This window comes from Lepisosteus platostomus, chromosome 1, assembly GCF_059453375.1.
Source record: "Lepisosteus platostomus isolate fLepPlt1 chromosome 1, fLepPlt1.hap1, whole genome shotgun sequence".
Taxonomy (NCBI): Eukaryota; Metazoa; Chordata; class Actinopteri; order Semionotiformes; family Lepisosteidae; genus Lepisosteus; species Lepisosteus platostomus.
The window spans coordinates 76,821,892-76,848,192 of record NC_142611.1 but is presented as its reverse complement, the minus strand read 5'-3'; the positions used below and the strand labels follow the sequence as shown (position 1 = coordinate 76,848,192).

Below are 26,301 nucleotides of genomic sequence, written 5' to 3'. Positions count from 1 at the left end.
TTACAACCACCCACTGCCCCCAAAAAAGGAAGTGAACTCAATTCTCCAGTGTTACAGTGCAGTCAGGCTGTGAGGATATATGCCCATACATGTTTTGCTCATTTCAGCAGTTACTCACCACCATGTGACCAACACACCAAGAGATCACAACTCGCAACATATCACCTTGCTAAAGCTATCTCAGTACAGGACTAGCTGTAGTGCAAAATACAGGCTAATTTAAACAGCCTGTATAACCAGAACATCAGACTCACTCAATTATTTCTGTATATTCTGTATCCATGTATTCACATGTAAGAAAAAAAAACTTAAATTAGGTTTACATTTCATCCTCTCTTAATCCCCTCTACAAGAGACAAGATCCACATCCTTAGGCGTTCTGGTATCTAGAGGAAGCACCGCTAAAACTGTAGAGCCGATAAAAAAAGAAATCACCACTACATTCAGCATTTATCCCACAGGACACGAGAAGAGATCTTTTCTCTGATTTCTCGTACGGCACAAGAATAAAATGTCCTGGATGTTAAAAAGACACGCACTGCCCGTCAAAGTCTAAGTGACACCGCTTTCTCCAGGAGCTGATCTCACTGTTGAAGGTTTGCTGTGCTGATCCTCTCTCGGTGACAGTCTCTGGTGCCGATCAAGTCTATACAGAACCTGAAGCACAGGTCTCCACTTCCTCAAACTGACCTGACTGACCTTTTCATTAACTCCAAACTCCAGGCCAAGAGCTCTACAAGTTGTGTCCCTTTGAGCACGTCACAGACAGCAGCCTGAAACAGGGTCTGCATGAAACACACTTTCCCTTGCTGGAGCAACAGGCATTTTGCACAGGAGGGACAGATCATTTGACCAAACTCTGACGTGCTCATCCTTGAAACATACGATTTGCAGCTGAAGTGGACTGACAGGTCGGCTGAATGTATTTGCTTTCCACACTAAAGGCCAGAGCTGTTTTAAATTATCAGAACTCGTCACCTACAACTACCTTTCAAGCAAGTAAACAGGGTTTGGTGTTCAATACACATATGTACAGTAAAAGGTAATCTGCTGTACAAGGAACAAATTGGAACTGCATTTAAAAACCGAGAGCAGGAGGCACTTCTTTACGCCAAGGGTGGTGGGAGTGTGGAACAAGCTAAGCATCACAGAGCACTAAGCCCTGACCACAGGCTGAAATGGATCTGAGCAAGAAATGTCTGCCACAGGAGCATAGAAAAAGTGCAAATCCGACAAGACAGCTCTTGTGATTAGAAGAAGTAGCTGAATTTCTTAAAATACATGCACACACAAACACATACAAAAAGTCCACCCCAGTTATTCCTCAATACTGGAATAGCGGAAAAGGGCCAGTGGAATAGGAAGTGGTCTCTCCAGTCACTTACCTATGCTTTTCAAGCTCGTTGTGTGATGACCTGCAAGAAGGGGGAAAAAAAACAACAAAAGGCTGTTACTGGTGGCGTACTAAAAAAAGCACAGATTAAGAAGAGAAAATAGTAACAGATCTCATGGAAAAAAATGTGCAGCTGAAAAGGCCGCATTTTTTATCAAAATAAAGGCCCCCAAAACAAATCTGCCACACATGATTTATCAAAAAACAGATAGGCAAATGGTTTTTTTTTTTAACATCAAGACAAACTGATCTTAATGACTTGGAAATTTAGAAACAAAAACTACCCAAAAAGGCAAGTACTGAAAGAGAGCTGCAGCCTGGTGAAATGTCCTTGTAAAAGCAGGAGGAGGACTGAGGAGGCACCACAGTCGATCTGTCCTTTTAAATTCTGACCATCCTACACTCCACGGGCAGAAACGTTCGGTGCGGCCCATAGAGACTGGGCTTGTCTGCACCAACACAGGACAAACACTGGCTGCCATTGCAGGACATTGAAGAGGTAAGGAAACCCAGAAAAGCAAAGTTAAGCAGAGCTTCAGCGTGGTTAAATGGAGCAAGTTAATAAAGGAGAGCTCTACAGCAAATGAGGGTGGAACGATGTCGAGCCGACAGTGTGGGCTCTGTGGAAAGGCAGAGCAAATTGAAGATTTCATGATTTGGGGGGGAATCTGGGAGCTGGATTAAAACCAGTCAACCTTAACAACCATGTCCACCTTGGCCCAGAACCTGGTGCTCTTCGGTATATTAATAGTGCAGAGATCCAGGGGCTTAGGTTCCTAAGCCTCACTGACTGCACAGTCACAGAGGAACTGGCCAGATGTAGCCTGAGCAGCTTGGTTCTCATGCAATGAGCCAGAAGACTGGTTCTAAAGTGGACTCTTGTACAACACCGTGCACGTTATATAAATCCTGACACACACACACACAATTACAGCCACGAATTTACATAACCTATGGTTTTGCGAAACCCCGCTGGGCGATGCAGAGCTGAAGTCCGTTCTATTTTTTTTAAAAGCTTTGCACATCGTACGGCAGAAGTACTGCGGTTCTTGTCTGCGTTCGGCTGTGAAAAATTGAAAAAACAAAAAAGGGTATTTTCAGTCTGGAGAGGAGCAGCGTCTGAAAAACAATGGCGAGAAACAGGCCAGGGAAGGGCACGTAGGAATATGCCGGATAAAGGCAGGGAAACCGATGTTCGATTTGTGCAAGAAAACAGCCGGCCTGAGAAGCTGGACTGCAGTGCACCGATAGCACATGAAATGTGCACGTCAGCTAATGAGGCAAGGCACCTGCCTGTAAAAACGACACCTCATAAAACTCAAATCAAGTGCAAGGAGTAACGGCCCGGCCCTTTTCCTTTTTGCGATCGAGGCGTGAACCCATATTTTGGTATTCTGCGTGCGGTAGAGCTCATTATCAAAAAGGTGGGGGGGAGTCGGGGGTGGGGGAGGCTATCAGGAACCGATTTCGAGGTGACAGAAATGATTTTCACCTATGAGGAGGAATCACGGGATGGACGACCGCTCCTTGAAGACGCCGCTCTGTTGGGGAGCCCGGCTGGCTGTGGGTCAGACCCCGGACTCCAGAGGGCAGCCAAGGCTCGGCTGAAGAAGGGGCCCGGAGCGCGTGCCGACATTCAGGAGGGGAAAGGGAATGAGCGGCCTCGTGCTCCCCTCCCGGCAGTAAGAGTCGGATTTTCGAAAGGGGGAGCGGGACACACAAGGCAGCAGGGAAAATGAAAAGCCGGCCTGGACTGCATCCACTCGTCTCAATTCTAACCGTTTTATCCAAAGGGGGGTCACAGGGGGAGCCAGAGCCTATCCCAGCAAGCAGAGGGGGTGCAAGGCGGGGTACCCCCCAGACCCACACACGCTCACACCAGGGCCTGTTTTCCCGATCCTCAATAAACTTGCCAGTATGTCTTCGGGCTGTGGGAGGACAGTGGGAAACCGAGTGAGAACGTGCAGACTCCACACAGACAGCACCCCCGGTCCGGAACTGCACACAGGGAAAGGGCACTGCTAACGACTGCGCCACTGCGAAAACCTGAAGGTTTCAATTAACAGTTCAATGTCACACAACCTCTACGGGACACGATTATGTCGAGTCAGAAGCGGACGCAAAGAATAAAATGTCCCCTGATTTTTTTTTAAGACTTTCTTAATTGTAATCTTTTCAATTCGTTAAAACACTGGCCCCCAGCAGTGCAGAAAATAATAGGTAATGCACACTAAAAAAAAAAAGGCTGCTGACAAATTCAATGTTATCTGAGATCTGCTAATGTATTTACTATTGCATTTTAGCACAAATAAATTGATTTGAACAGCTACTGGGCAACACTGACGTTCAATATAAATCAGACATTGTAAAGAATAGAATCTCTTCATGATGTGCCAATACTGTGCACTTCTGAAGAGGTGAGCCATCAGTGCACAGCTTTCTTTCATTGCTGTGAATTCAGACGCTCAAAAATGTTACCTCGACACAATAACAAATCCCTGTATTTCCCCCATCCTTTCTGCCCTTGGCCTGTTATTCTCTTTTAAGGCTCTTACTGACCCTGAAATGTTTAAAATTCGATATCTTGTTTTCCCAGAAGAAGAAAATAAAGAGAGGAGCGCTTTTAAAAGCTGAGCAAATTAAACGCATTTTATCTCTTGTGCAAAAATAGTCCAGAGAAGAAGCCTCGAGTTTATCTTTCCCTCACATGCGCAGAGCAACAAGCGCAGAGCTGCAAGATACAAGAACTACGCTTTTTTACACCCTTCCTTGTGTATATATACATTCCTCGTGTAAACAAAAAAACACCAAAACTCACACCTGGAATGTTATGGGCCCTCTCTCGTCGCGCATTACTTCTGTACAGGTGTAACTTCTGTAGACAGTTAATTTCTACAAGCTGTGGAGAGGGTGTGGGTACATCGGGCCACGGCAAGATAATTTCCTTTCATTTCGGCTTTTGCACACAAACCCAGCGCATAACACGGCTTTCTGACTCCAAGGGATAGCACTCGGGGCCCCGAGAGACGCCCCTTTTTCTAGACTATACAGAAGTGGCAATTAGGCAGGGCTGTTTAACCCCCCTCTTGTCCTGGCGCTGGGGTCGCCACTTAGCTACAGCAGAGGAGTTGGGAGAGTTTTAACACATCGGCAGTCCTGCGCCGCGCTGTCACTTTAAGAAAGGCGGCGTGCGGCGCACAGCTGGTCGGTCTTCAAGAGCTGAACAAAGCGGGAGGGGTCCGTCCTGCTGGCTCGGCTCGGCTCGGCAGCGGCGGCAGCAGCAGAGAGGTGAAGGCTGCCCGCGGTTGGTCCAATTAATTAATTACCCTGGCGCGCGCACACGTGATCGCCCCATCCCAGGCGGCCGGCCGGCGCGGCTGTCAGGAGCACACATGGCCCGTAATTTACACTTGGGCTGGCATTTCCTGGCAGCAGGAAAGCACATCACCACTCCCTGAGGCGAATGATGAAATGTATCGACCACACATCTCCGCAATTTGACTTGTCATGAATGTTAACACCGTGGAGCACGCAACTCTTGTTTTCCTGCCCTGCCTTAAAAACACTACACAGTGTAAATATTTTTTTAATTCGCACGCTGATAGACGTCACGCTTTCGTTTCAGCGCTGAAACTAAGAAAACCTGTTCGGCGCATTACAAAAAAAAAAAAGATCAACGTTTGAGGCTGTCGTGGGTGCCTCTCAAAATAAAAGTTCCGAGTTTTAACTTAATTCCGGGCTTGCTCCGCGTTAACGGACGACGAGTAGCTATCCTTCATTTCTTACTTCTTAACCCCCCTATTTCTCCACGACCGTACGAAACACTAAACTGAAAGTGTCGCGGCGCTACCCCCAAAATGTTAAAAGCCACAAACTCGGAGAACGCGGTGCTGACAACATGAGAGTTATTATTTTTTACACGCCACGACTGTGCGGAGAGCACGAAGCTCGGGGCTCACGCCGGCCAACCCAAGCCGGCCCTTGCACAGGAAAAATAAAAATGGTATCATCATAATCGACAGGTACAGTCCAGTCCTCGGACGACAGCCGCGCGTTATTGCAATGCCCCCGTGTCGAAATAGCTCCTGCGTTTTGCGTCGCACGCCTGTGCCACTTCGTCGGGATCAGCTGGAGAAAAAGAGTTGTTGTTGTTGTTGTTGTTGTTGTTGTTGTTGTTTTTAAAAAAAGGTGAAATATTGCTTTAAGAGACGACGCACGTAGACAGCCTGCTCGGGGCATCGCCTGGTCAGCCACATGAACAGCCGAGGAGGGCGCCCGTCCCGGGAGCCGGCCGGAAATCTCGGGGACGCTTGAAGAAATCAAAAAACTGAATCCCAAAAGGACCCCCCCAAAAAACCTGCCAGGAAGTCGCTTCTTCCCCGGGACCGTCCCGTGAACTCGCACGACCCCGTCTCGATGCGGGATGCCAGCGGGGGTCCCAAACGCTGTCGGTTTTTTTTTTGACATATCGTGACAAATACACCAGAAGTCAAGGAGGAGTATACACAATGCTAACTCGACTATACAAAATATATATATACTTTTAAAAAAATCCACATCTTTCCGACCGATTAAAGAAATCAAGTGTAATTACTGGCAGAGGAGGGAGGTGTGTGTGTGTGTGTGCGGGGGGGTGGGGGGAGATGATCAAGTGGGGTGTGGGGGGTGCCTCAGCCCTCCCCAGCAGCAGAAGAAGGAAAATAATCTCAGGTAGCAGTGCGGGGCTTTATATTGTGGTAAGAGATTAAAAGCACAAGCGGGCTGAGAGAAAGTGGAGTTGTGAAGTTGATGTACGCGTGGCAGTGTTTATATCAAAACAGACAGAGCCAAGCCCTACAGGGAAAATGGCGATTTTGACATGAGAGGCAGAGGTGAATTAACAAAGCCGAATAACGATGAACAGCAGAGTATCTGGTTGTTGCTTTTTTTTTTACTGTACCGACAAAAGAACCAATATTTACCTATTGTTCTGAGTTTTTCTTGAAATTGGCGAAGCTTTCGTTTTCTTTCTGGAAAAGTCGCTATTGTACGGTAAAACTGATGCATAACCATGTTCTGCTTCTAATAACAAAGTAAACAAAATCATCGTTAATGGCTTTTGCAACATCTGCTGGACCTTAACAGAGGACTTCATTTCAGACAAATGCACACAATCATCGCCGATGAGACTGCAGACACGAATGTCCTCAGATCGTTCAAATAATAACATGACTGACAGGAATGTCATTCACTGTATTATTATGATACTGTGATCGCAATATGCTAAATACTGTATCTGCAAACGACATGAAGAGACGTATCGTAAGAACCAAAAGGCTACATAAAGACCAGAGCTTGTTGGAGTCATGCATTATTGTTTTTGTTTTTATAAAAGACAGCATAAATACTTCGCTCCAAATTTTATTGACTACAGCGAATCCCCTAAGTAGCTACACGTAGCAGGTTAGCAGTGTGCATGTTTAGTTTCAAATTCCAGCTAAACTGGGTGCAAAATACGACTTTAAAAAAAGTATAGCATCTAGTCCTGGGCAAAACTATTTCCCAGCAGTGTCTGCAATATATGTGCACGATTTTCTTTCCCTGCAAAACGAAGAAGGCAGTTTTAATAAAATACCTCTGTCTCTTCTCTCCAAGTATTCTGCAGCCTCCAGGAGAATTAGAAGAGAGTTCAGTTCCATCTCGCTGTCTTATTAAAAAATAAAAATTTATATACACAAAATCTTTTGTAAAAATATATATATTAAAACGAAATCAGAGAGGTCAATTGGAATTGGTCTGTTCGGAATCTGGGGGACTTCCAACCAAGTCCATATCAAACTGCTCCTCAACTAACAGCGACTCACGGATTGACAAACCCACCGCCCAATCACATTGCACGGTGTGGCAAGGGGGCGTCGTCTATAGGCCGGCTCTGGCCAATGGCAAGCCTCTGCCGCTGGGGTTACAGTAAAATGTTGATAGAACGCTCATGCACTGAGAATTGGGTCTTGATTGGCTAGACCTCGATAGTAACAATTTAGAAGCTGAACCCTAGCAACAGCACGTGTGACCCAGCCTCCTAAGCGCCCATTGGTCGGATAGCACAGCTTGCTAGCTCCTGATTGGCGAAAGCGGGGGAATGGGCGTGTATTTGACTTGTCCAGTGAAACATGAACTTGACGTTGCTGCGGGGAAGCAGGAGGAAAGGCTAACTTGAGCTAGGGGAGGTCTGTAAAGATTAAGGCCTGTGTGAAAAACGTGCTACTCCAATAATTTGTCATTTAAAAGGAAGATACACGTGCGCCACTCGTCAAAGTAAAGCCACTTGCTTTTTGAGACAACGTGTCGTACGCGGCCTGTTTCTAATAAATGGCAAAACGAAAACAGATTTTATAAAAAAGCCGCTTTTCTTCATGTCATTGTTGATAGTCCCTTACCAGGTATTGCCCGAGTCTATTTGTAACATAAAGGCTGGGAAATTAAAGCTGTTGCGTGACCCGCATTATCTCCAAGGAAGTTGCTTGTTTTAAAGTGCTGTGTTTTCATAGCAATCCGTAAACATCTACAGAAGGAAATGGAAAATAGGCTCCGTGGAGCAGAGTCCTGTAGCTTTGCTACAGCATCTTCTCTGGGGGTTAAATCCGTGCTTGAAAAACTCTAAAAGCTAATTGTTTCAACTGTCGTTGCGCGAACGATGGGCAATACTTTTATTATTTTTAAAAACTTCCAAACGAGATGCACGAATGTTTAGCAAAAGCAGTAAAAACTCCAAGCAAAACGAAACCGTGTCCCGTATTCTCTAAGCACTTAAAGGGGGTTATTCAGCACCAACCCGCGTTAGTATCCTGTGTTGTTGTGGTTGTTGTTGTTGTTGTTTTTTGCTTTTGCATTGTGATGAGGCATCCGCGAAAGAATGGCGAAGATGTCGCTAGGAAGGAGAAAAAAAATAATAAGGTTTTGAGACGTGCAAAACGTGCCGGCCTGTCCACGAAACAAGCGTGGGAATTTATGGCAGTGAAACTGCGCTTGAGGTACTGAAGTCCTTGCGTACGTGCTACCTCCTGCGTTGGCAGGTAGTAACGCATGTTCGTGTTCATCAGCAGGGATGGCTCACCGTGGCGGGTCTGCGATTGCAATGGCGGTATCGCGGCCCGTCCCTTGCAGTGGTCGCTTCCTATCATGAGCCCAGGTGGATGCCGCCGTGTCTGCGACTTCACTTCCCCCGTTTTTAGACAGTTTGGGGGGGGGGGTCTTGGAGGGCCTGTGTCTCTGCAGGTTTCCATTCCCGGCTGAACAAAGTTCACAGCCTTTCCCGGCTCCTCGGCCGCGGGTGTTGTGGAGAGACCTGGGCAACCTTCAGGACCCGGGCTGCCGAGCTGAGTCAGGACCAGTGATCTCAAAAGCCAGTGAACCACGCAGTAATAGGGAATAATGAGGAGTGATACCAGGTAGCCTCGATGATGGGCAGAGTTAAGCCTGACCCTGAAGTATTACTTCTTTTCACAATTTCTGTGTCATTGTCTTAACAGCCCCGGGTGTGGAATCACACTAAAACGCAGTGCTGTGGAGGTTCATTCATTTCAAAAGTCTCAGGGCCTTCCTCTCCAAAAATATCCGCATCGTTATTACACGGATCCAAATTGAACTTTTTACGTACAGTATCTCGTTTTCTGAGTAGCGCCTGCGTTTTGGTGGGTGTCGTTTTAGGTTCCCGCTTTATGCAATTGGGTGACTCGCCGAACATTTCCTAAGCAACTTGCAAGTAAATCATTGCAGAAGTCATTTCCGCGGACTCATATTATATACAATTGTCTGTTGTATGCAGCAGGTTCTGAGACAATGTCACAGCTTATCATTTTAATTTATATCAGTTGTTACGTACAGTATGGGAAAGCTCCCTGAAAATTGTAGGAGGAAGACTGTAATCAATCAGAATGGACATGCAGTTTCACAAATCTAGGAGAATAGGCACAGATGTCCCTTAACTTCACCTGGTCTAGTGCGCTGGTTATTGGTGCAGTATGAGATTCAGCCTAATTATGTTTAACCCAGGCTCTCACAGATATCTGACTCTCTTTACACTAGCCTCCATATTTGATTCTATTTATTGTTAGTGATAGAGTTCTTTTGGGGAAAAAAAAACGTGAAAATGAGGATTCCTCCTGCTGGGAGTTTGTGGGGAATAATCCCCAAGATGGTTTCTTGTCTCAGACCTGCTGACTGGGGGATATCTCTCTTCCATGCTCATTTTGTCTGCGAAGTCAGGCATGAAAGTGACACGTCTGGTGATGTGGTCAGGGGGACATATTGAGGAAGGCTTCACTACCTAAAGACGCAAACCTTTCACTTTACTGTGTACTACAAACAAACAACATTGATGACACATATCACAATCACATATGATTTATACCATCCGTCAAAGAAAGCTATATTAAGAAATTAGTCTTTGAGCATTTTGAAATGCAATAAAAACAAAACTGAAATCTTAGTAGTAAATGTATACAGACAAGGTTCCTCAATTCATCAGTCTTGCACATTTTTAACCTGCAAGTCTCATGTTAACAGCCATTGTGCAGAATTGATGTTGTTGTGAATAATGAGTCAGATATTGGTGGGAAAATACCTCCTTCCTGCGGGTTGAGCTTCATCAGTCGATCTCACGATTCAACAGTGATCACAGCGCTCTGATGAGAAGCCTGCGGTTCTGTTATTGTGGCTGTGGCTCCCCGGCAAGTTTGTGTGACATTTCTACGAGATGTTACGGTATGCATGAGAAAAGGAAAAAGCAGAGGTTAAATATATGCTGATGAATAAAAGAAAGAAGAAGAAACAGGTTTGGCTGTGGTGCCTTCTTCACTTTTTCAGCACAGGGTTAAACTCTCATTTATTAAAATTGTTTTACCATATTGTCACACTTGTTGGTTTGGCAATATCAGTTAACTGTAATACTGTAGGTTTTGAAAATTAGTGAAGATCCATCCATTTTCTAACCACTTTAACCAATACAGGGTTGCAGGGAAACTGAAGTCTATCCCAGCAAGCAGTGGGCACAGGGCAGGGTACCCTATCCCAGCAAGCAGTGGGCACAGGGTAGGGTACCCTATCCCAGCAAGCAGTGGGCACAGGGCAGGGTGCACCCTGGAAAGGGATACCAAACTATTGCAAACACAGGCACAAAGTGTGCTTGCAGGCACACACTCACACACACGCCAGTTTTCTCAGAAGCCTGATAACTTAGCAGCCTGGTAATTTACCAGTGTCTTTGGACTGGAGGGAAACACCTAGAGAACATGCGAACTCCACACAGACAGCACCTCGGGAATTGAACTCAAGGCCCCAGTGCTGTGAGGCAGCCCCAGTGCTGTGAGGCAGCGCCATTGCCTCTCACCTTCAGGCAGCAAAATCTTTAGTCAGCAAAATCACTGGGCCAGATCAAATAAACTTAAATCCCCTCTACAAACAGAGGGTTATAAAAAAAGGCTAAGAGCAGTATGGAGTGTGTGACTCACGCCCTGAATTTACACTACTCCCACCTGGGAGACTCCTCTGTGTCCTCAGTTTAACAGTCATTGACTCAGGAATTTTTATTTGTCTCCTGTGAACTCCCACTCTCAAACAATGTAAAAATAACTCTCTTATCTTCTGAAACACGGCTGTACTGTATTCTTTCTTGGTGATGTCTGCCTGTTTTTATTGTGTTGGACTTTATTTGGACAGGTTTCCCAAGGGGGAGAGTGCAGTTTGAACTGAAACTGAATTGAATCGTTTCTTTCCCATTCCCATGCTGAGAAGATGTCCATGATTCTGTTCTAGGATGTGGCAGTGTGAGGAGTCTGGTCCAGTTGCCGTGTTGAACCAGCAGATGTGTAAGCTTTGTGTGTTCAGCCTGAGCTCAGGGTGGAGTTTCCTCCCCTGTTGTAGTGGAAGGAGTTCTGGTGCTGTAAGATTTGTTATGGATAGAGGTAACTCCTCACCAAAACAGTCATTAACTGAGTCTGTGTATCTATGTGATTACGCTGGAGTAAAAAGGAAGTCGACGTTGGTACTGGTTTATGTTTAGTCAGAAATCACACGGCCATGTACAATCTGAATGGAAATCAATCGAAATTAAAGAAATAACTTCCACATGTACAAGGCTGACATGTTAACACTGCATTTAGTTTTGTATTTTCAATATTTTTGTGTTTTTGAAAATTAAGAATTCAAATTTTTAGGAGAAATCAATGTATTAATTTACCTTCCTTCAGTCCTGCACATCTGCAGAAAATGACTTTTTAAATTATATAATGTAATGATCATATATATGATATATAATGTAATACATAATATACTGTATGTTTTATATATTATATTACTATATATACTACTACTTAACATCAACAATAAAAATGTATAGCATATGATGTGCATTATTATATAATACAATGTAATATTATATATATGATCTAATGAGGAACAAGTAATAGGTTTGTGTCTACTTTTCCAGCCATACAAAACCACACAAAGTTAGACCATTAAGATGATCATTAGATCATATAGTTCAGGTGGGTAGCTGCGTCAGCATGCGTAGGCTGCAAAGGAACAAGTAATAGGTTTATTCCATGCTGAAAAAAAGAAGAAAGAGAACACAACGTTTCGGCTCCACGGCCACAAGTGCCATTTTTAAATACCAAGGATTTATTTTTATATCTCAGTACAGTGTGATTTTTCAAAGTGGCTTACATTAAACATCAACTTGGAACTGGATCAACATAAAACCCGGAGTTCTGGGGTTCGGCTGTCCCATAGCTGTTTCCTACTACTATTTAAACAATTACAACTCAACTACGATCAATCACATGTGGCAATTTCAATTAAGTAATATAGAAATCATTTGGAACCAAGTTACTGTAGAATATTCTTTGGCCCCGTAGCATCATGCTTAACTGACCAGTTGCAGGAGTTCTGCGGGCCCGGAGACCCGTGATTTACTGTGATCAGGAAGTGATGGTGTCGTTCAGTGGTTCTCTGTCCTGGGCCTGTTAGCCCACACACCTGTTGTTTAAAGATAGGGAAAAGTTCTTCCAGCATTTGGTCAATTAACACTGATGCTGGAGCGCTAAATAATATCTGTCTGGTTGGACTGAATAGAAGTCAACAAGCTGCTTGATTGTAATATTTGCAAGACCTTTTTTTTCTACTAGGCAGGTTGGGATTTTAACACAGTAGTTAAAAGGCAACCTCGGACTTGTTCAAGAGCAGGGAATAATCAGCTGAAAATAACAATTCAGAGGAGTCCTGTTATTAAGCAAATTAAGGACTTAATTGTGTAACTGAGAGCTCAGAATTTGGTCATGTACAGCATGAAGGCTCTTGTAAAACAATAATGATAATCCTATACCCATAATGTCTTAACAGAATTAAAAGAAAATGAGAATGACAACATGTTATAATACCTCTGCTTTAATTATAAGATGGAGAACATGCCTTGCCTTACTGTCAGGTTTCAGGTCCCAGAAACTATATGATGAGTAGCAGCTCTATAAATAGTAATTATGTCCCTCTTATGTAACCCTTTTGTCTTATCACTCTCCGCACACACTGTGCACAGATAGCCAGGGCTCCAGTGTACAACGTCACTCACAGTATGGTCCTATTGAACTCTGCCCGGCTGCTTCACTTCTCAGACTGGTTATCTTCGGTCTGGGACTTTCCTTTCTGATGGCATAGATTACAAAGTGACATAGGCCAAGGACAAAAACAAACCTCACTCCGGTCTTCACACTCTGCTCTTAACCCTGGCCGTGGATGCAGTAAAATATTGACTTCTCTTTCCTGGCATGAATCCCCCAGTGTCTTCCAACACATAGTTGAATTAATTGCATTTAATCAGTTGTCATTCTGGGTGCCGATAGTTGTGAATGAACGGAAACTGCCAGCTGTGCTGGGCTCACAGGGAGTGTCTTACTGTCTGAGCAGCCCCACAGAGAAGACCAGCAAGGCTGCAGCTGAATGTAAGACTCGGGTCAGTTCTGTGAGCTGTTCTGAATGAAAATGGATTTAAATGAATATGATATCTGCTTGGGTGGCACATTGGCACAGCAGGTAGCCTTTCTGCCTCGCAGTGCTGGTGCCCTGGGTTCAATTCGTTTCTGGGGTCCTGCCTGTGTAAAGATTGTATGTTGTCCCCCGTGTTTATCTGGGTTTCCTCCCACAGTCCAAAGACATACCAGTCGGTTAGCTGGTCTCTGGGAAAATCGGCCCTGTTGTGTGTGTGTCTGTGTCTTTTCCAGTGTCTGCCCTGCGATGGACTGGTGTCCCTTGCAGTATCTGCCCTGCCTTGCACCCATTGCTTGCCGATGCCTCTGCCACCCTGTATTGAGTAAAGCAGTTAGAAAATGGATGAAAGGAGATAGCTGCTTCAAGGTAAACGTTACGCCTTGTCTAGTTAACTTACACCAATATGTTTGGGCAGCGATACTAGAGTTCTCATCACAAAGGTCCACAAGCCTGTTAAGTCTTCTGTGAAAAACTGACATGAGAGGTTACAGTTTCCCTGCTAACAGGGCTAAGCTGAGAATAAACGTCCACATTGGTGCACTTTGACAAGATAGTGTACAACATTGCAGAAGAAGGGAACCCCTCCACCGATCAACTGCACTAAAACAGACATTTCCTACATTCATTTATCCAATAGTTTTTAGGTATCGGTATTAGAATAATAAACATAGTAAAAGTCCAGAAGATTTTTGATATTTCTGTCGTCTTTGAAAGGTGATTATTTTGTTTTGAGACATTCAAACAATAAGACATAATGTCAAATGAATGTATATATAATCCATTAAATTAAAAAAATAAAATAAAAGTCTTCAGATGGTTCATGTACAGTACACTGTACATTAAAACAGAGGTCTTAAGCTCTTTTATGTTTTTCGTTCGTAGTCTAATTATTTAATTAGTTCAGGTGGGTATCTGCGTCAGCATGCGTAGGCTGCAAAGGAACAAGTAATAGGTTTATTCCATGCTGAAAAGAGAGGAAAGAAAACACAATGTTTCAGCTGTGGAGCCTTCTTTGACTGTGGATTTATTTAATTAGCTACATAAATACTTCACATCAGTAGGTAAGAAGACTTATAGGTAAATGCACCTTTAATGAAATGAATGTCTTGTGTAATGAACTGTAGACAACCTTAAGAAAAATTCATTATATGTTCATATATGTAGAAGATAATTAGGTTATTTATTTCATTAACTACTCAACTTGGGACAAAAACCAGAAAACACTTGCCCCTCCAGGAACTGGGTTTGAGAACCCTGCATTAAAGTCTGCACTTTGTTTGCTGATTTTGCTGAAACCAGTCCTACCTTTGAATGGTTTTTCTAAAGCATTCTGACAGTCATGCCTTTGACTGGCTTTGCTGCAGCGTTTCAACGTATAGTCATACGGTACCCGACCACAGCAGACCACAAGCCAGTGTTTTCCATAACTAAGAGCAGTGCTTTGAATCTGTAAAAGAAGCGCACACTTCTTCTTGTAACCATTAGGTGTTAGTTGAGTGTCAGCAATTTCAAAACCTGGTGGTTTGATAATAATTAAACATTTGCTTGGCGCAATGAGCAGCACGTTGTTGGCTCACTATTACAGCACTGCTTCACAGAGGTGGAAAAGTATGTGTCCAGATAAACATCACACTGTGACTGTCTTTCTTTTGGATGGAGGCTTTCTGACTCCATCTAATGGAAATGTGCTACTAATTGCTGGGTTTAGAATTTGCAGATGATGGGGTGGAATAAAATTCGGATCTAATCTGGGCCCATTGTTTCACTGTCTAGGGCAGGGGGTCCTGGTCCTGGGTGCCCCCATATCTGTTGGTTTTCATCGCAGCTGAGCCCTCAGTGGAACCCATTAGTGCATTTTTATCTTGTCAAGATTTTATCTTGTTTTCAAAGCCGGGAGGTTTTAAATTAAGAAACATAATAGTTAATGATCAACCTCCTACACATTTAGGAACTGAAAACAATTAAGATTTTTTTAAAAAAAATCAATATTAGGTGTATTAAAGGGAAGTGCAATGCTATTTTCAGAATTCTTGGTTAGAAAGAATCAGCATTGATGAGTGCATTTCAAGCCACAAAGAAATTAAAATGTACACAGTAACTTGTAAAACCTGCAATTTACATCACAAAATACACTACATTTCCAGTTATGTTGAGCGCCGTGTTTCAGGAGTTTACATTGTAAACAAGCAGGCTTCTGAAGACACCTCTTTAATCCAATAGAAATATTGCTCTCGAAAGATTTACCGATGAATGAAACTTCCCTGTTAACTCTGCATGCAGATCACATTGGAACATTTCTGCGGCGAAATGTCTGCTGCACAACCTGCACTTATTTGCTCATACATCACAGTACATTAGCCCTTACAGTGACTAGTGAGCAGGAAGGGCTGCTTCACGTCACAGGTCTTGTGAATTCTTGCTCTCGCCCATGGCAAGACTAGGGGTTGGCGACAACATGGCAACTTGCAGTACTCTCACAAAGCTCACGATTTGGTGCTTCATTCGAAATTTCACCTTTTTCTATAAACGAATAAACTTTTTTTTTTGTTTAATAGCCGGTCTGAGAAATTGAGACTGCAGTTCCCCTCTAAAGGTAAAATGCTCAGGAGAAACAATAACCAACAGGTGTGTTGGCCCCCAGAACCAGGATTGGAAGCCTCTGACCTAGGGGACGTTTTACCACTCTGGGTGATGTTTCTTTTCTCTGTCCATGTCCAATAATTCTCTTCCAAATTACAGTGGAAGGGTCTTGAGTACAGTGATCCCTGTGCATGTTCACAGTGACTGGGCCAAACTGCCCTTCTGGAACAGAGGAGTAAGAACAAGCTTTACAGGCAAAAATAATATATTCCAAGATCTTTTTTTTTAAAAATAAACGTGCATGCCACAATGATGAAACGTGCGTGATGTACTTCAAAAGGAGCGCTTTCCAAAATAAAGCTCAAAGCATTTAACGCTCAACAGCCTGCAGTCTCGCTGTAAACGCAGAGCTTTAGGAAGCTCATCAGAGTCTGAGGAAGCTGTTCAGAGTCACAGTGACTTAATGGAAGCTCACCACATCCCCCTCAGCCCAAACTCAGACAGCCACGACATCCACCTTAACCACATCATACGTCAATGACACACTCACTGTATGTGCAAAACCCTGTTTACCGATTCCCTCAAGAAGAGCTCTGAAATACAGCCGAGCCTTCTCCTGCTGCAGATCTCTCTCAGTTCTCAGTATCAAATGGTGGCAAACCTGTTTCTCTGGGCCCCATTTTGCCCTGAGATAAAACCGCTAGCGCACACGGCCCTTCAACAAAAGATAAATGCAGAAATAGGAGTCTTGAAAATACACCATGCGGGAGCTGTGGTTGAGGTTTTGGCCTCATAACTACAAGGTTGTGGGTTCGAATCCAGGTTGCTGGTGTGTTGTCGAAGCAGGGTTCTTCACCTGAACTGTTGCAATAAAATGCCTGGTTAAAGAAACGCTGTGCACGTAAAGGTGTCAGACGAATAAAAAATAGTGATTATGTAGCAAAAAATCAAAATTTGATTTTAGTTCTGCAATAAATAATTTGTGAAGGACGCATACAGACTTGAGATGTACAGTTTATGTCTACCTAAAATTGAAATCCCCTCAGTAAAGTGTAAATAATATGTCTAAGTTAGTTTCTCATATGTGGTGCATCTCAAATGGACATTAGCAGGATGAAGGAACTGAACCTTTTTAGTCCAGTTCCGAGAAGACCGAGAGGGGGCCTTAACAATGCATTCGCAATCCCCGGTGGCACGGAGTAAGTCAATCCAGACTTCAGAGTGAGCAGGGAAACAGCCCCACAGAAAATTACATGGAAGTGCATTGAAAACTGAGGGCAGGAGGGACGTCTTCACCTAAAGGGTTGGGGGACTGTGGAACAAGCTGCCCAGCCATGTGCTTGAAGCTGATCTCCTGGTTTCCTGCAAGAAGTGGCTGGATGAGATCCTAGAATCAATTAGCTATTAATTAACAAAGGGGTTGGATGGGCCAAACGGTCTCCTCTTGTTTGTAACCTTTCTTATGTTCTAAATGTAATTAAGTGGAACAGAAGCCCCTGTTCATAGTAGACATTGAAGATTCCCACAAGGCCATCGTTAATTAAGAATGCCCTGGATTATTATTTTATATTATACATTAATTAAAAAAATGCTATCTGTGTCAATAAATTGCACTGCTTATTCTCATATCTGGCCAAATTTTATTTTTAGTTTTTTCACATTACAACAGGCCAAAATATGTTTACAGTCCAAAAACAACCAAATAAACACAACATTAACAAGAGCAGCAGTGTGATTCTTGAAGACAGAGTCTCTCTGAAGGCTGGCCGAAGAACAGCAGGGCTCTGACGCAGGGGTCAAGCAACAAAACCCCAACTCCCCAAGACTGATGTCAACTTCCTCAGAGGAAAGTCTTTACACGGTAGATATCGATCCAGCAGAGATCCACCACAAGCACGGGAGTTCATCGTTCTTTCCCAGCCTGGAAGAGAAGTCCTGAGCTGAAAGGCTTTTTAGTCTTCCTTCAGAATCAACAGTGAAACACGAACCAGAGCGTACACGTGGAAGCTCTGGAAAGTGCAGTTAAAACTGAGAACTGGAGGCACTGTTTTTACACAGTGGCTGTCGGGAACACGTTACCTATCCGTTAAAGTTTGCAAATGAGAGAAGACAATCTGACTCATCTTCCTTGTGTTGCTTTTTACTAACTCATCAATCAAAAAAGTTTATTGAAATTGAAAATCACTATCACCATCATCATCATCATTTTCTGACTGCTTGCTCCTGGTGAGGGTTGCTGTGGTAACAGGCTAAGCAGGGCAGACCAGACTTCCCTCTCTCCGGCAACAGTCTCCAGCTCCTCCTGGGGGATTCCTAGGTGCTCCAGGCTAGTCATGAGATAGAACCCCTCCAGCGTGTCCTGGGTCTGCCCCAGTGTCTCTCCCCAGCGGGCCGTGCCCAGTACACCTCCAGCAGGAAGGCCTGAGGGGCTTGAGCCCCCTCAACTGGCTCCTCTTGATCCAGAAGAGCAACAGCTCTGCTCCAAGGTCCTCCCAGACTGCCGAGCCCCTCACCCTGTCACAGAGAGTAGAAACCTCCTTTTCACTGCTCGTACATGCAGTTTCAGCCTTTCCCTTCACTAGTGGCCATAGGTGAGAATGGTGACGTAGATCGACCAGAAAGCCAAGAGGGTCGTGGGAGTCTGGAACGAGTAACCCAACAAGTCTTTATCTCGCAGCTCGAAGCAATAATATGAATGGTGAAAAAAAACTTGTGTTGTTAACTGTTCCAGACTCCCACAACTCTCAGTGTAAAGAAGGGCCTAGGTTTATTCTTGCTTTTGAATGCACTCAAAGCTGATCGGTGCCCTGGGTTCTTTCAATGAATAGCTGGATGAGATCGTCTGACCACTAATCTCCTCGCACAACAGAACACAATCTTTGGGCAAAATGGGCTCCCTTGTTTGTAAGCTCTATATTCAATTACACACATATGCACACATATATCATTTTGTGCTAAATATGTATCTTGCTGTTCTTGAAGAAATGCTATTTTTACACTGTGGGACTTCACATCTCTTGTGGATATTTGGGGTTTTCTTTCTCAACCGCTCCTATTGCCCAGAGTACGAGTCTCACAAAAGCCCCTTCGAGACACATCCGGTACAGCTCTGGGTGAAATGTAAAGTCGGGCTGCTCTCTGTTGATAGGAGCTTTATTATCTAAGACATTGATTTCTTGTCAAATGTGATCTCCCCCAGAAGCCAACGTGTTCACGTATTTCAGTTTGTACAATGGTACGCATCACTCCCTGTACTTATCAAGGCCCTGATGTAGTGGCTCTCCAATGGCTTACCAGACTGCTAATGACATTGTGTGTTGCAATAGGCAGCATGTTGTTTCTACACCAGAGCTGTTGATTGTAACTTGCATTACAGTACATATTCAGTTTTTCCTGTGTTTCTGTAATTGTTACAGGTACTGTATGTACAGTGATATAAATACAAAGCTTTTCTTTCACACATTTAGGTTTATACATTGTAGATTTAAGCGGTACAAAATTAGGCATTTATAATAAAGCGAAGTTTCGCGGTGACACCTTTCACATTGTCCAATGCCTTTTTATGTATTTCTGCAAAGATGTGAAATTTAGACATATGCATGTGTTTCTGTTTATATGTTTAGTGCATGCTGTATTTATATAGTTTCAATATAGTGACAAGCCAGCGAGAAATATAATTCACACCCAATACTCCAAGAGTGTAAAAGAGCTTCACACCCATTCGCCAAACGATTAAATTCCTTACCAGTTGTACGTTAGTTTCACCATTTTCCATTTTCTAATCCGCTTTATCCCGTTCAGGGTCGCAGGGGAGCCAGAACCTATCCCAGCAAGCAACAGGCACAAGGCAGGATACACCCTGGATGGGACACCAGTCCCTCGCCGGGCACACACAGAAGCCAATTAACCTGTAAGTGTGTTTTGGGGAATGTGGGAGCAGAAAACAGAGCACCAGGAGGAAACTCGCTCAAACATGGGGAGAACATACCAAGTCCATGCAGACAGCACTCCAGCTCCAAGAATTGAACCCAGGGCCCTAGCGTATGAGGCAGCACTGTGAACCACTGTACCACCTTGCTACCCACTGTAAGGGTAAACCATTGCAATTTGTTTTAGGTTCTAATTATATGGTAATCATCTGCGTACCAGCTGACACAACTGTTCAGTTTCCTAGCTCTGGGGTCTGGCAAACAGCTGGACTTTTCATTTCCTTTGTTTTTGTTTTTGGCCTTTTTAATATTTTTTTTTTTCCTGGTCATTCTATCTTGATTTTAATCAGCAAAACACTGTAGTGTATCAGACACAGGGAAGCACCACCTGGCCACTGCCGGGAGACAGTTAGGTTGTGGTGGGGGGGGCGAATTAGTGTAATGCAGAGCTCTCAGGCCATCAGAAAATACATCCACTGTAGCCAGAGTAACAAGGAGACACCTCCTGTCCTTAGTTTCTCATGTTATTACTTCAGGCACGTTTTGTGGCAATAGACTTTCACCATGACAAATCATCTTGAAAGCCGATTAAAAAAAAAACACACAGACGATTATGAAAAAAACAAGCACGACGGAAATAACAGCAGAGCATGGTTTACATGCATGAAACGTCAATGTGAATCATGCCAGTAGGGACCAGGTAGGAGCAGCGAAGGCCGGACGACAGAAAGAAACAGATATTTTTAATATCTAGCCAGCTCTTAGCAAAACTAAAGGAGGGCTAAAATAATGTGATGTGCTGCACATAACAGTTTCATGTTTAATGTCGAGCACATAAAAACCAGTTTTGCATTATCATAATTATCCCACTGAATCAGACCTCCATGCAGCTTCCACAACTGCATTCTCATGATCGTGCCAGGTCATTTACTAACCCTGAGCAGCGAGAGAGAACTTCACAAATTTCTCCTAGAATTGAAAACAGCACAAGAATCTGATACCTTAAACCCTGATGGTGGGTGTCCGCGTTAGCCACAGAAACTTCAGTAACCTTTTCAGGGTGATAGATTAGGAAATAAACGAAAGTTTACAAACACTGGAAAATTTTCAGTTTCAACGGCTTTGCAGTCTTGTTCGTCAGCTATAAAACCCTTTGCAGAGTACAATGTTTTCAGAAATCCTGGAGCCAGCTTAATAACAGTCTTGTAACCTTGCCAAAGTGAATTAAGGCTTAAAATCTGTTTTTCTAATGGGAGATTTAATATCATCTAGCTTGTGACCAGCAGCAGTAATCGGGTTCCAAAGCAGTGTTTGAAAAGTTGAAACTGGGAGAGTTGCTGTTTTTTTCTGGTTTGTTTTTCAGTTTTGTGTGTGTGTGTGGGGGGTGGGGGTGGGGGTGGTTATGTGCTGTGCAAGAGAAGTGTTGTCTTTTCTTACACTCTGGGGAACTTTGAACCTCGACTGAACTCCTCTAGACCCTCCTCCTATCCCGGAATCTTCTGCTACCTCAGCAGAATTTTGGATTCCAGCGCAAAAATGAAAGAACAAAAAAAGACGAAAAAGAAAACACCACATCGGGGCTTCGACTTCACATGAAAACAAACTGTCGGGGTCTCTTCTCTGAGACGCGGAGAGGCCTGTCTTAGCACCACAGCCAGTTCACGAGGAACAGCAATACCCGAGAAGAACTCGGGCAAAGGAATGTGTTTTGAGCAGCTGGATGTAAGAAACTGAACCTTAATCCGGTGTGCTGGGGGTCAAGCGCTTGGCTGCAGCACAGGGAGGTGCGAGGAGTGACCAAGGGGCAGCTGCGCAGGTGGACAAGGGGGAGAGGAGGAATGCAGAAAGTTGAGAGAGGCTCACTATGGGATTAATAGTTTTTCAGGAAGTGACATCGAGGAGGACTGTGAGTTAGAGTAGAACCTGGCTCCTCTCGGGCCTCTCCAGTTTTTGTAAGAAACTCCATCAAGACATGGTTACCATGTGACCCCTTTCTGTACATATTAACATCAGTACAGTTCAGCTCCTTTACCTCTGTGACCTCTATAATAGTGGAAAATGAAGGCTTACAGTTTCACTTACTCTACCAGGCGATCATTAATGGATTTTACAGCTAAATGCTTGCTGGTAATACAAGAAAGTTTTGTTTCCTTTTTAAAAAAAAAATTCAGTATTGAATGCATAGTTATTGAATTAGCTGGGCTCATTTTTCCTCTGCGTGCTGGCTAAGATCCCTGGTTCTGTGCTTATTGGCAGAAACGAAATCTGAGCACAAACTGGCTCATATTCTGCCAAGACGAACAGCCTGTGGCCTTGCTCTGAGTCACACACAGGTCTGTCAGTGCACTGTCGTCTCCTCCAGTTACCCTGGTAATGAGGACCAGACCCACGTTAGGTACCCTAGTCCTCCAACAACTCCTACATGTCCATGAAGATCCTGATAGCGCGCAAGTAAAAATAATAATAATAATAATAATAATAATAATAATAATAATAGTAATAGTAATAGTAATAGTAATAGATAATAATAGTAAGAGAGTCCAGGCTTGACCTACACAACTGCAGGGCACAGGGATTGTAAGGCAAACGGTAGAGAATTGTGATCAGCACAGAAAATCATCAGTCATGGTCTTTTTATTATCCGAAAGGAAGACGTTGAACCTTTTTTGAACACAACTGCGGCCTGTTGACTATCAGTAATCACCGTGGACTGAAATCCACCCAGTATTGGGGCACAGTATTAAACAATCGCTCTGATTCCCCTTTCCGGCAATGTGTTTCTCTACTGTGGGCAACCACACGTTGGAGCGCCCGTGGCTGTGTTCTGTCAGGAGGTGACATTAAAAGTACACGCCAGCACACATCACTATCTCATGTGGTTGCACACAGCTCAAGCAGATCAACTCGTTTAGCCCAAAGTGCAGATGGCCTGACTTGTGGGGAGTCTGTTCTTGAGTGTGCGCCAGTCTGACACTATTATAGCTAAAAACGTAAAGGCTCATTACACTGCGACAAGAAGAAGTTCTCTTTCAGGCTCTCACAACCTACAGCTGAATTCTGTTTAATGTGTTACAGCCCCTCCCCCCACAAGACACATCTCTTCTTCTGCTATTTACCATGCCACCCTTTCATACAAGAGCAGAAAGCACGGGGGAGGAAAAATGAAGACACGAGAGCACCTGTCTTTGCCCACAGAATCACGCTTTCCCCGTGATCAGAAACTGTTCTCTCTCTCTTCAGCACAACGACGGAACTGAGCTGAAGACCTTTGATGCTTTTTTGCTGTTAGATTTCAAACCACAATCTGCAGGCTTTTCTTCTTTTGGTGCAGAAATACTCTACCAGATAAGAAAAGGCACCAGGACTGTCCACCCACATACCTTCCTTGTACAGCTTCAAGCGAAACACTCTTGTCTCCACAAAGAGTAGCTGCAGAATCCGGCATTAAGCACGCAGTACAGAGATCTGGGACACAGAAACCAAAAAATCACACCTCCAGCTGTTCTCGGCTCCTAAGAGGTCACATCAGATGGACCAACAGGCTGGCCTAGCTTATGCAGTTTGTTCAGGGTTTGTGTTAAGTTGATAAGAATATTCCAATGACAATAAAACACCATCAATCTCAGATGTTAGAAGAAATCATCTGTGGTGGAGCAAAAGGACCTACAAGCTACATTAGGCCCCTGTTTCTTAATGAAACAGCACAGGGCCACTGCTAAATGTGGGGGCCGTTTGGGAGCACATTTCCCATTTTACAAGCCTTTGCTTGGTATTTAGCCCGTTTCACTGCTGTACCCCTAAAATGGCCTGTTTTAGCTGCAGCTAAGTACTCGGCTGTAACTGCACAGTCAGGATCTTGATGAGCCTCACTCTCTGAGAGTCTCCTGTGGTGTACCACGGTAAAAACACAGTTTCTTTGGGCTGAAGCACAGGAAAGTCCAGTAATCATATCCATAGTAAAGAACCAAGAAAAACCACAGCATATCCAAGTAAATGCATGGTAAAAATACAGTAAAAGCATGGTAAAAACACAGACGTGCTACAGTCATGTGGGCACACTGAAAGTTCCTTGCTCAGTTCTGCCAGTACAACCCAGCCCCCCTGCTAAACACTCTGGATCGCCAGATGTCACAGACTGGATCAGAGCCAGCTGTGTCCCAGCTGTAGACAGAACAGAACATCTTGCCCTGATGCCAGTCCTCGCTCTGTGGCTGTGCTTTACGGCTGGTTTGTTTTCCACAAGTCTGGCATAAAGGTGACGCACTTTAGAGCCACTAATTATTTTCAAGCTGGTACGGTGTAGTATTGTCCTGTGTTTATCTTTATATCTTGTGCATGACACCTACACAAAGCACACAAGGAGTACCCGATGTACAGCATGCCCTGTTTTAGTTACAGCAGCTCGTCATGAGCTCCCCAGGCTGAGACAATTCAGGCAGGGGTGGGGGAGTGGGGCAGTGGAGTGACAACGTTTTGCACACGTGCAACCAGAGCTCCCTGATACAGGGCTGGATTTTGGTGTTCGTAGGCCCTAGGCACTTTCACTCCGAAATGTGCAAAAAGAGGGGTGAACGCCAACTGAATGACGTTGATTGACATGATGCGCTTTTAACTATTCTAATGACCATCACTTCGACACTTCCAGTTTCTAGAACAGCCGTTAGATAGCGTATGATTATTGATTTGTAGCACCTAGAGTCGATCGCAAGCATATTGCTTCAGCTCGTTTTTCGTTAGTCACCAGTGTTTCCCTCCTTTGTAGGCCCTAGGCACTGTGCCTACAGCGCCTAATGGGAAAGCTGGCACTGCCTTGATATTGTTGTGCATTAAGAGTGATGTCACATTATAACAGAAACGACACCCATGGAATTTTACTGCTGGGGTGCAGCTCTGCCGCGGGGGTGCCACCATGACTATTCTTGAAAATCGAAGGAAAACAATTGCATGACGATGCAATTGTATGGCAAAATCCCATCGCATGCCCTGTTTATCTTTATTAGCCACTGCATGACACTGATCAGAACTTGAGAAGTGACGTTGACATTGGCTTGGAGACCCTCAGCTAGGTATTGGTGGATATGCGCCCCTGTTTTTCTATGTGGCTCACAGATCCTGCTGGAGCTGCCACCTCCTGATGCAGGAGGGTATTTGCAAAAGCACAGGAACGCAAATCAAATGGCCAATTCACTACTTTGCTATTGTGTAGAAGGATATTCTTAGAAACATTTTCAAGCTCATGACCCCGCGATGCCTCTTTTTGAGAAACTGTGTGTCAAAGAGTCTGTTCTCTCTCATCTGACCACAACTCAGTCTGCTCCCTCTGTCTCTTGCTGCTCTTTGCTTGTAATTTCCCCCTTAAATGTCAGCTGTCTTTTGACAATCATCATGCCTCAGGGTTATACTTTTTCCTGTCTATTGGAATGCCTCAAGACTCTGGTCAGCAAGTAAGTGCAGAGTTAGCAGGACTTCGCATGTTATAAAACAGAATCGGGTCAGAATTTGTTTTCAGATGTTGTTGTCTTTTTCCACAGGATTGAAAAAAAGGAATCAGAACATCCACAGGCAGCTCAGACGCTGGGTTATGGCCCCAGGCTTCTGCCAGTCTTCAGTGCTGACCAACAGGAAGTGCTTTGTTAACATTTGCATCTCACCACAACCTCACCAATGCCACATAAATGCAGATTTGATGGCTGATTTGTTTGTGTTGGAACTGGATAATGTATTAACCTGAAGGATTTTGAAGACAAAATGTTTTTACTAAAGCTGCACATAGGCTTCATCCAGCGATGCACCTTAACTGTGAATTTTGTCTCTGTCGAAGGACATAATAAAGTTTAAATACAAGATTTAGCCCATTTATTTGGTCTGGTAGTTAGCAGCTCACTGATCTGAGAATCTCATCCATCTGTTCCTTGAATGAAGTCAGGGTCACAGCTTGTACTGAAGCTAGTAGCTGCAAGCATCCCTGTTCTCAGTTTTAAATGCTTTTCCATGTAGTTTCCACTGGTGTCCTCTAGTTCCACTTTCAATGTTCATTTCTGAAGAAGCCTGCCGGCCTGAATTTGTCAGCGTCTTTGAGGATTCTGATCAATCAGACCCTCCCCCAAAAAAACTATTGGAGGGAAGGAATGTCCTTAATTGACAGGTTGAAGGAATGGAAACTTTTTAGTCTTGAACAGAGAAGACATTTGGTTCTGCTTTTAAATAAGATCACTTTCTTATCCATATACAATTTCTTGTATTAGGAATTTTCACAAACCCCAACTTGCTCTCCATGAGACACACAGACAGGGAGAGAAACTGGAGGTCAGAGCACAGGATCAGCCATTTATACAACGCCCCTGGAGCAGTTGGGGTAAAGGGCCTCACTCAGGGGCCCGA

The 26,301-nt window shown here is 44.1% G+C and overlaps 1 protein-coding gene and 1 long non-coding RNA gene across 2 annotated transcripts in view; one reads left to right on the top strand and one right to left on the bottom strand.

Moving 5' to 3' along the window:
* mxd4 (MAX dimerization protein 4) overlaps positions 1 to 7,243 on the bottom strand; it is a 38,693-nt gene extending 31,450 nt beyond the window's left edge. The window contains exons 1-3 of the mRNA XM_088638181.1: positions 7,008 to 7,243; positions 6,355 to 6,454; positions 1,386 to 1,415 (exon numbers count right to left, since the gene is read on the bottom strand). Of these exons, the coding sequence (XP_088494307.1) occupies positions 1,386 to 1,415; positions 6,355 to 6,454; positions 7,008 to 7,071 (194 nt within the window). The 5' untranslated portion in view covers positions 7,072 to 7,243. The remainder of the gene's footprint in view (positions 1 to 1,385; positions 1,416 to 6,354; positions 6,455 to 7,007) is intronic.
* Positions 6,031 to 25,762, top strand: LOC148678739 (uncharacterized). The gene is made up of 4 exons (XR_015939940.1): positions 6,031 to 6,129; positions 13,645 to 13,777; positions 19,793 to 19,901; positions 25,452 to 25,762. It is a non-coding gene; the product is annotated as an uncharacterized LOC148678739 (long non-coding RNA).
* Positions 25,763 to 26,301: the final 539 nt, after the last annotated feature.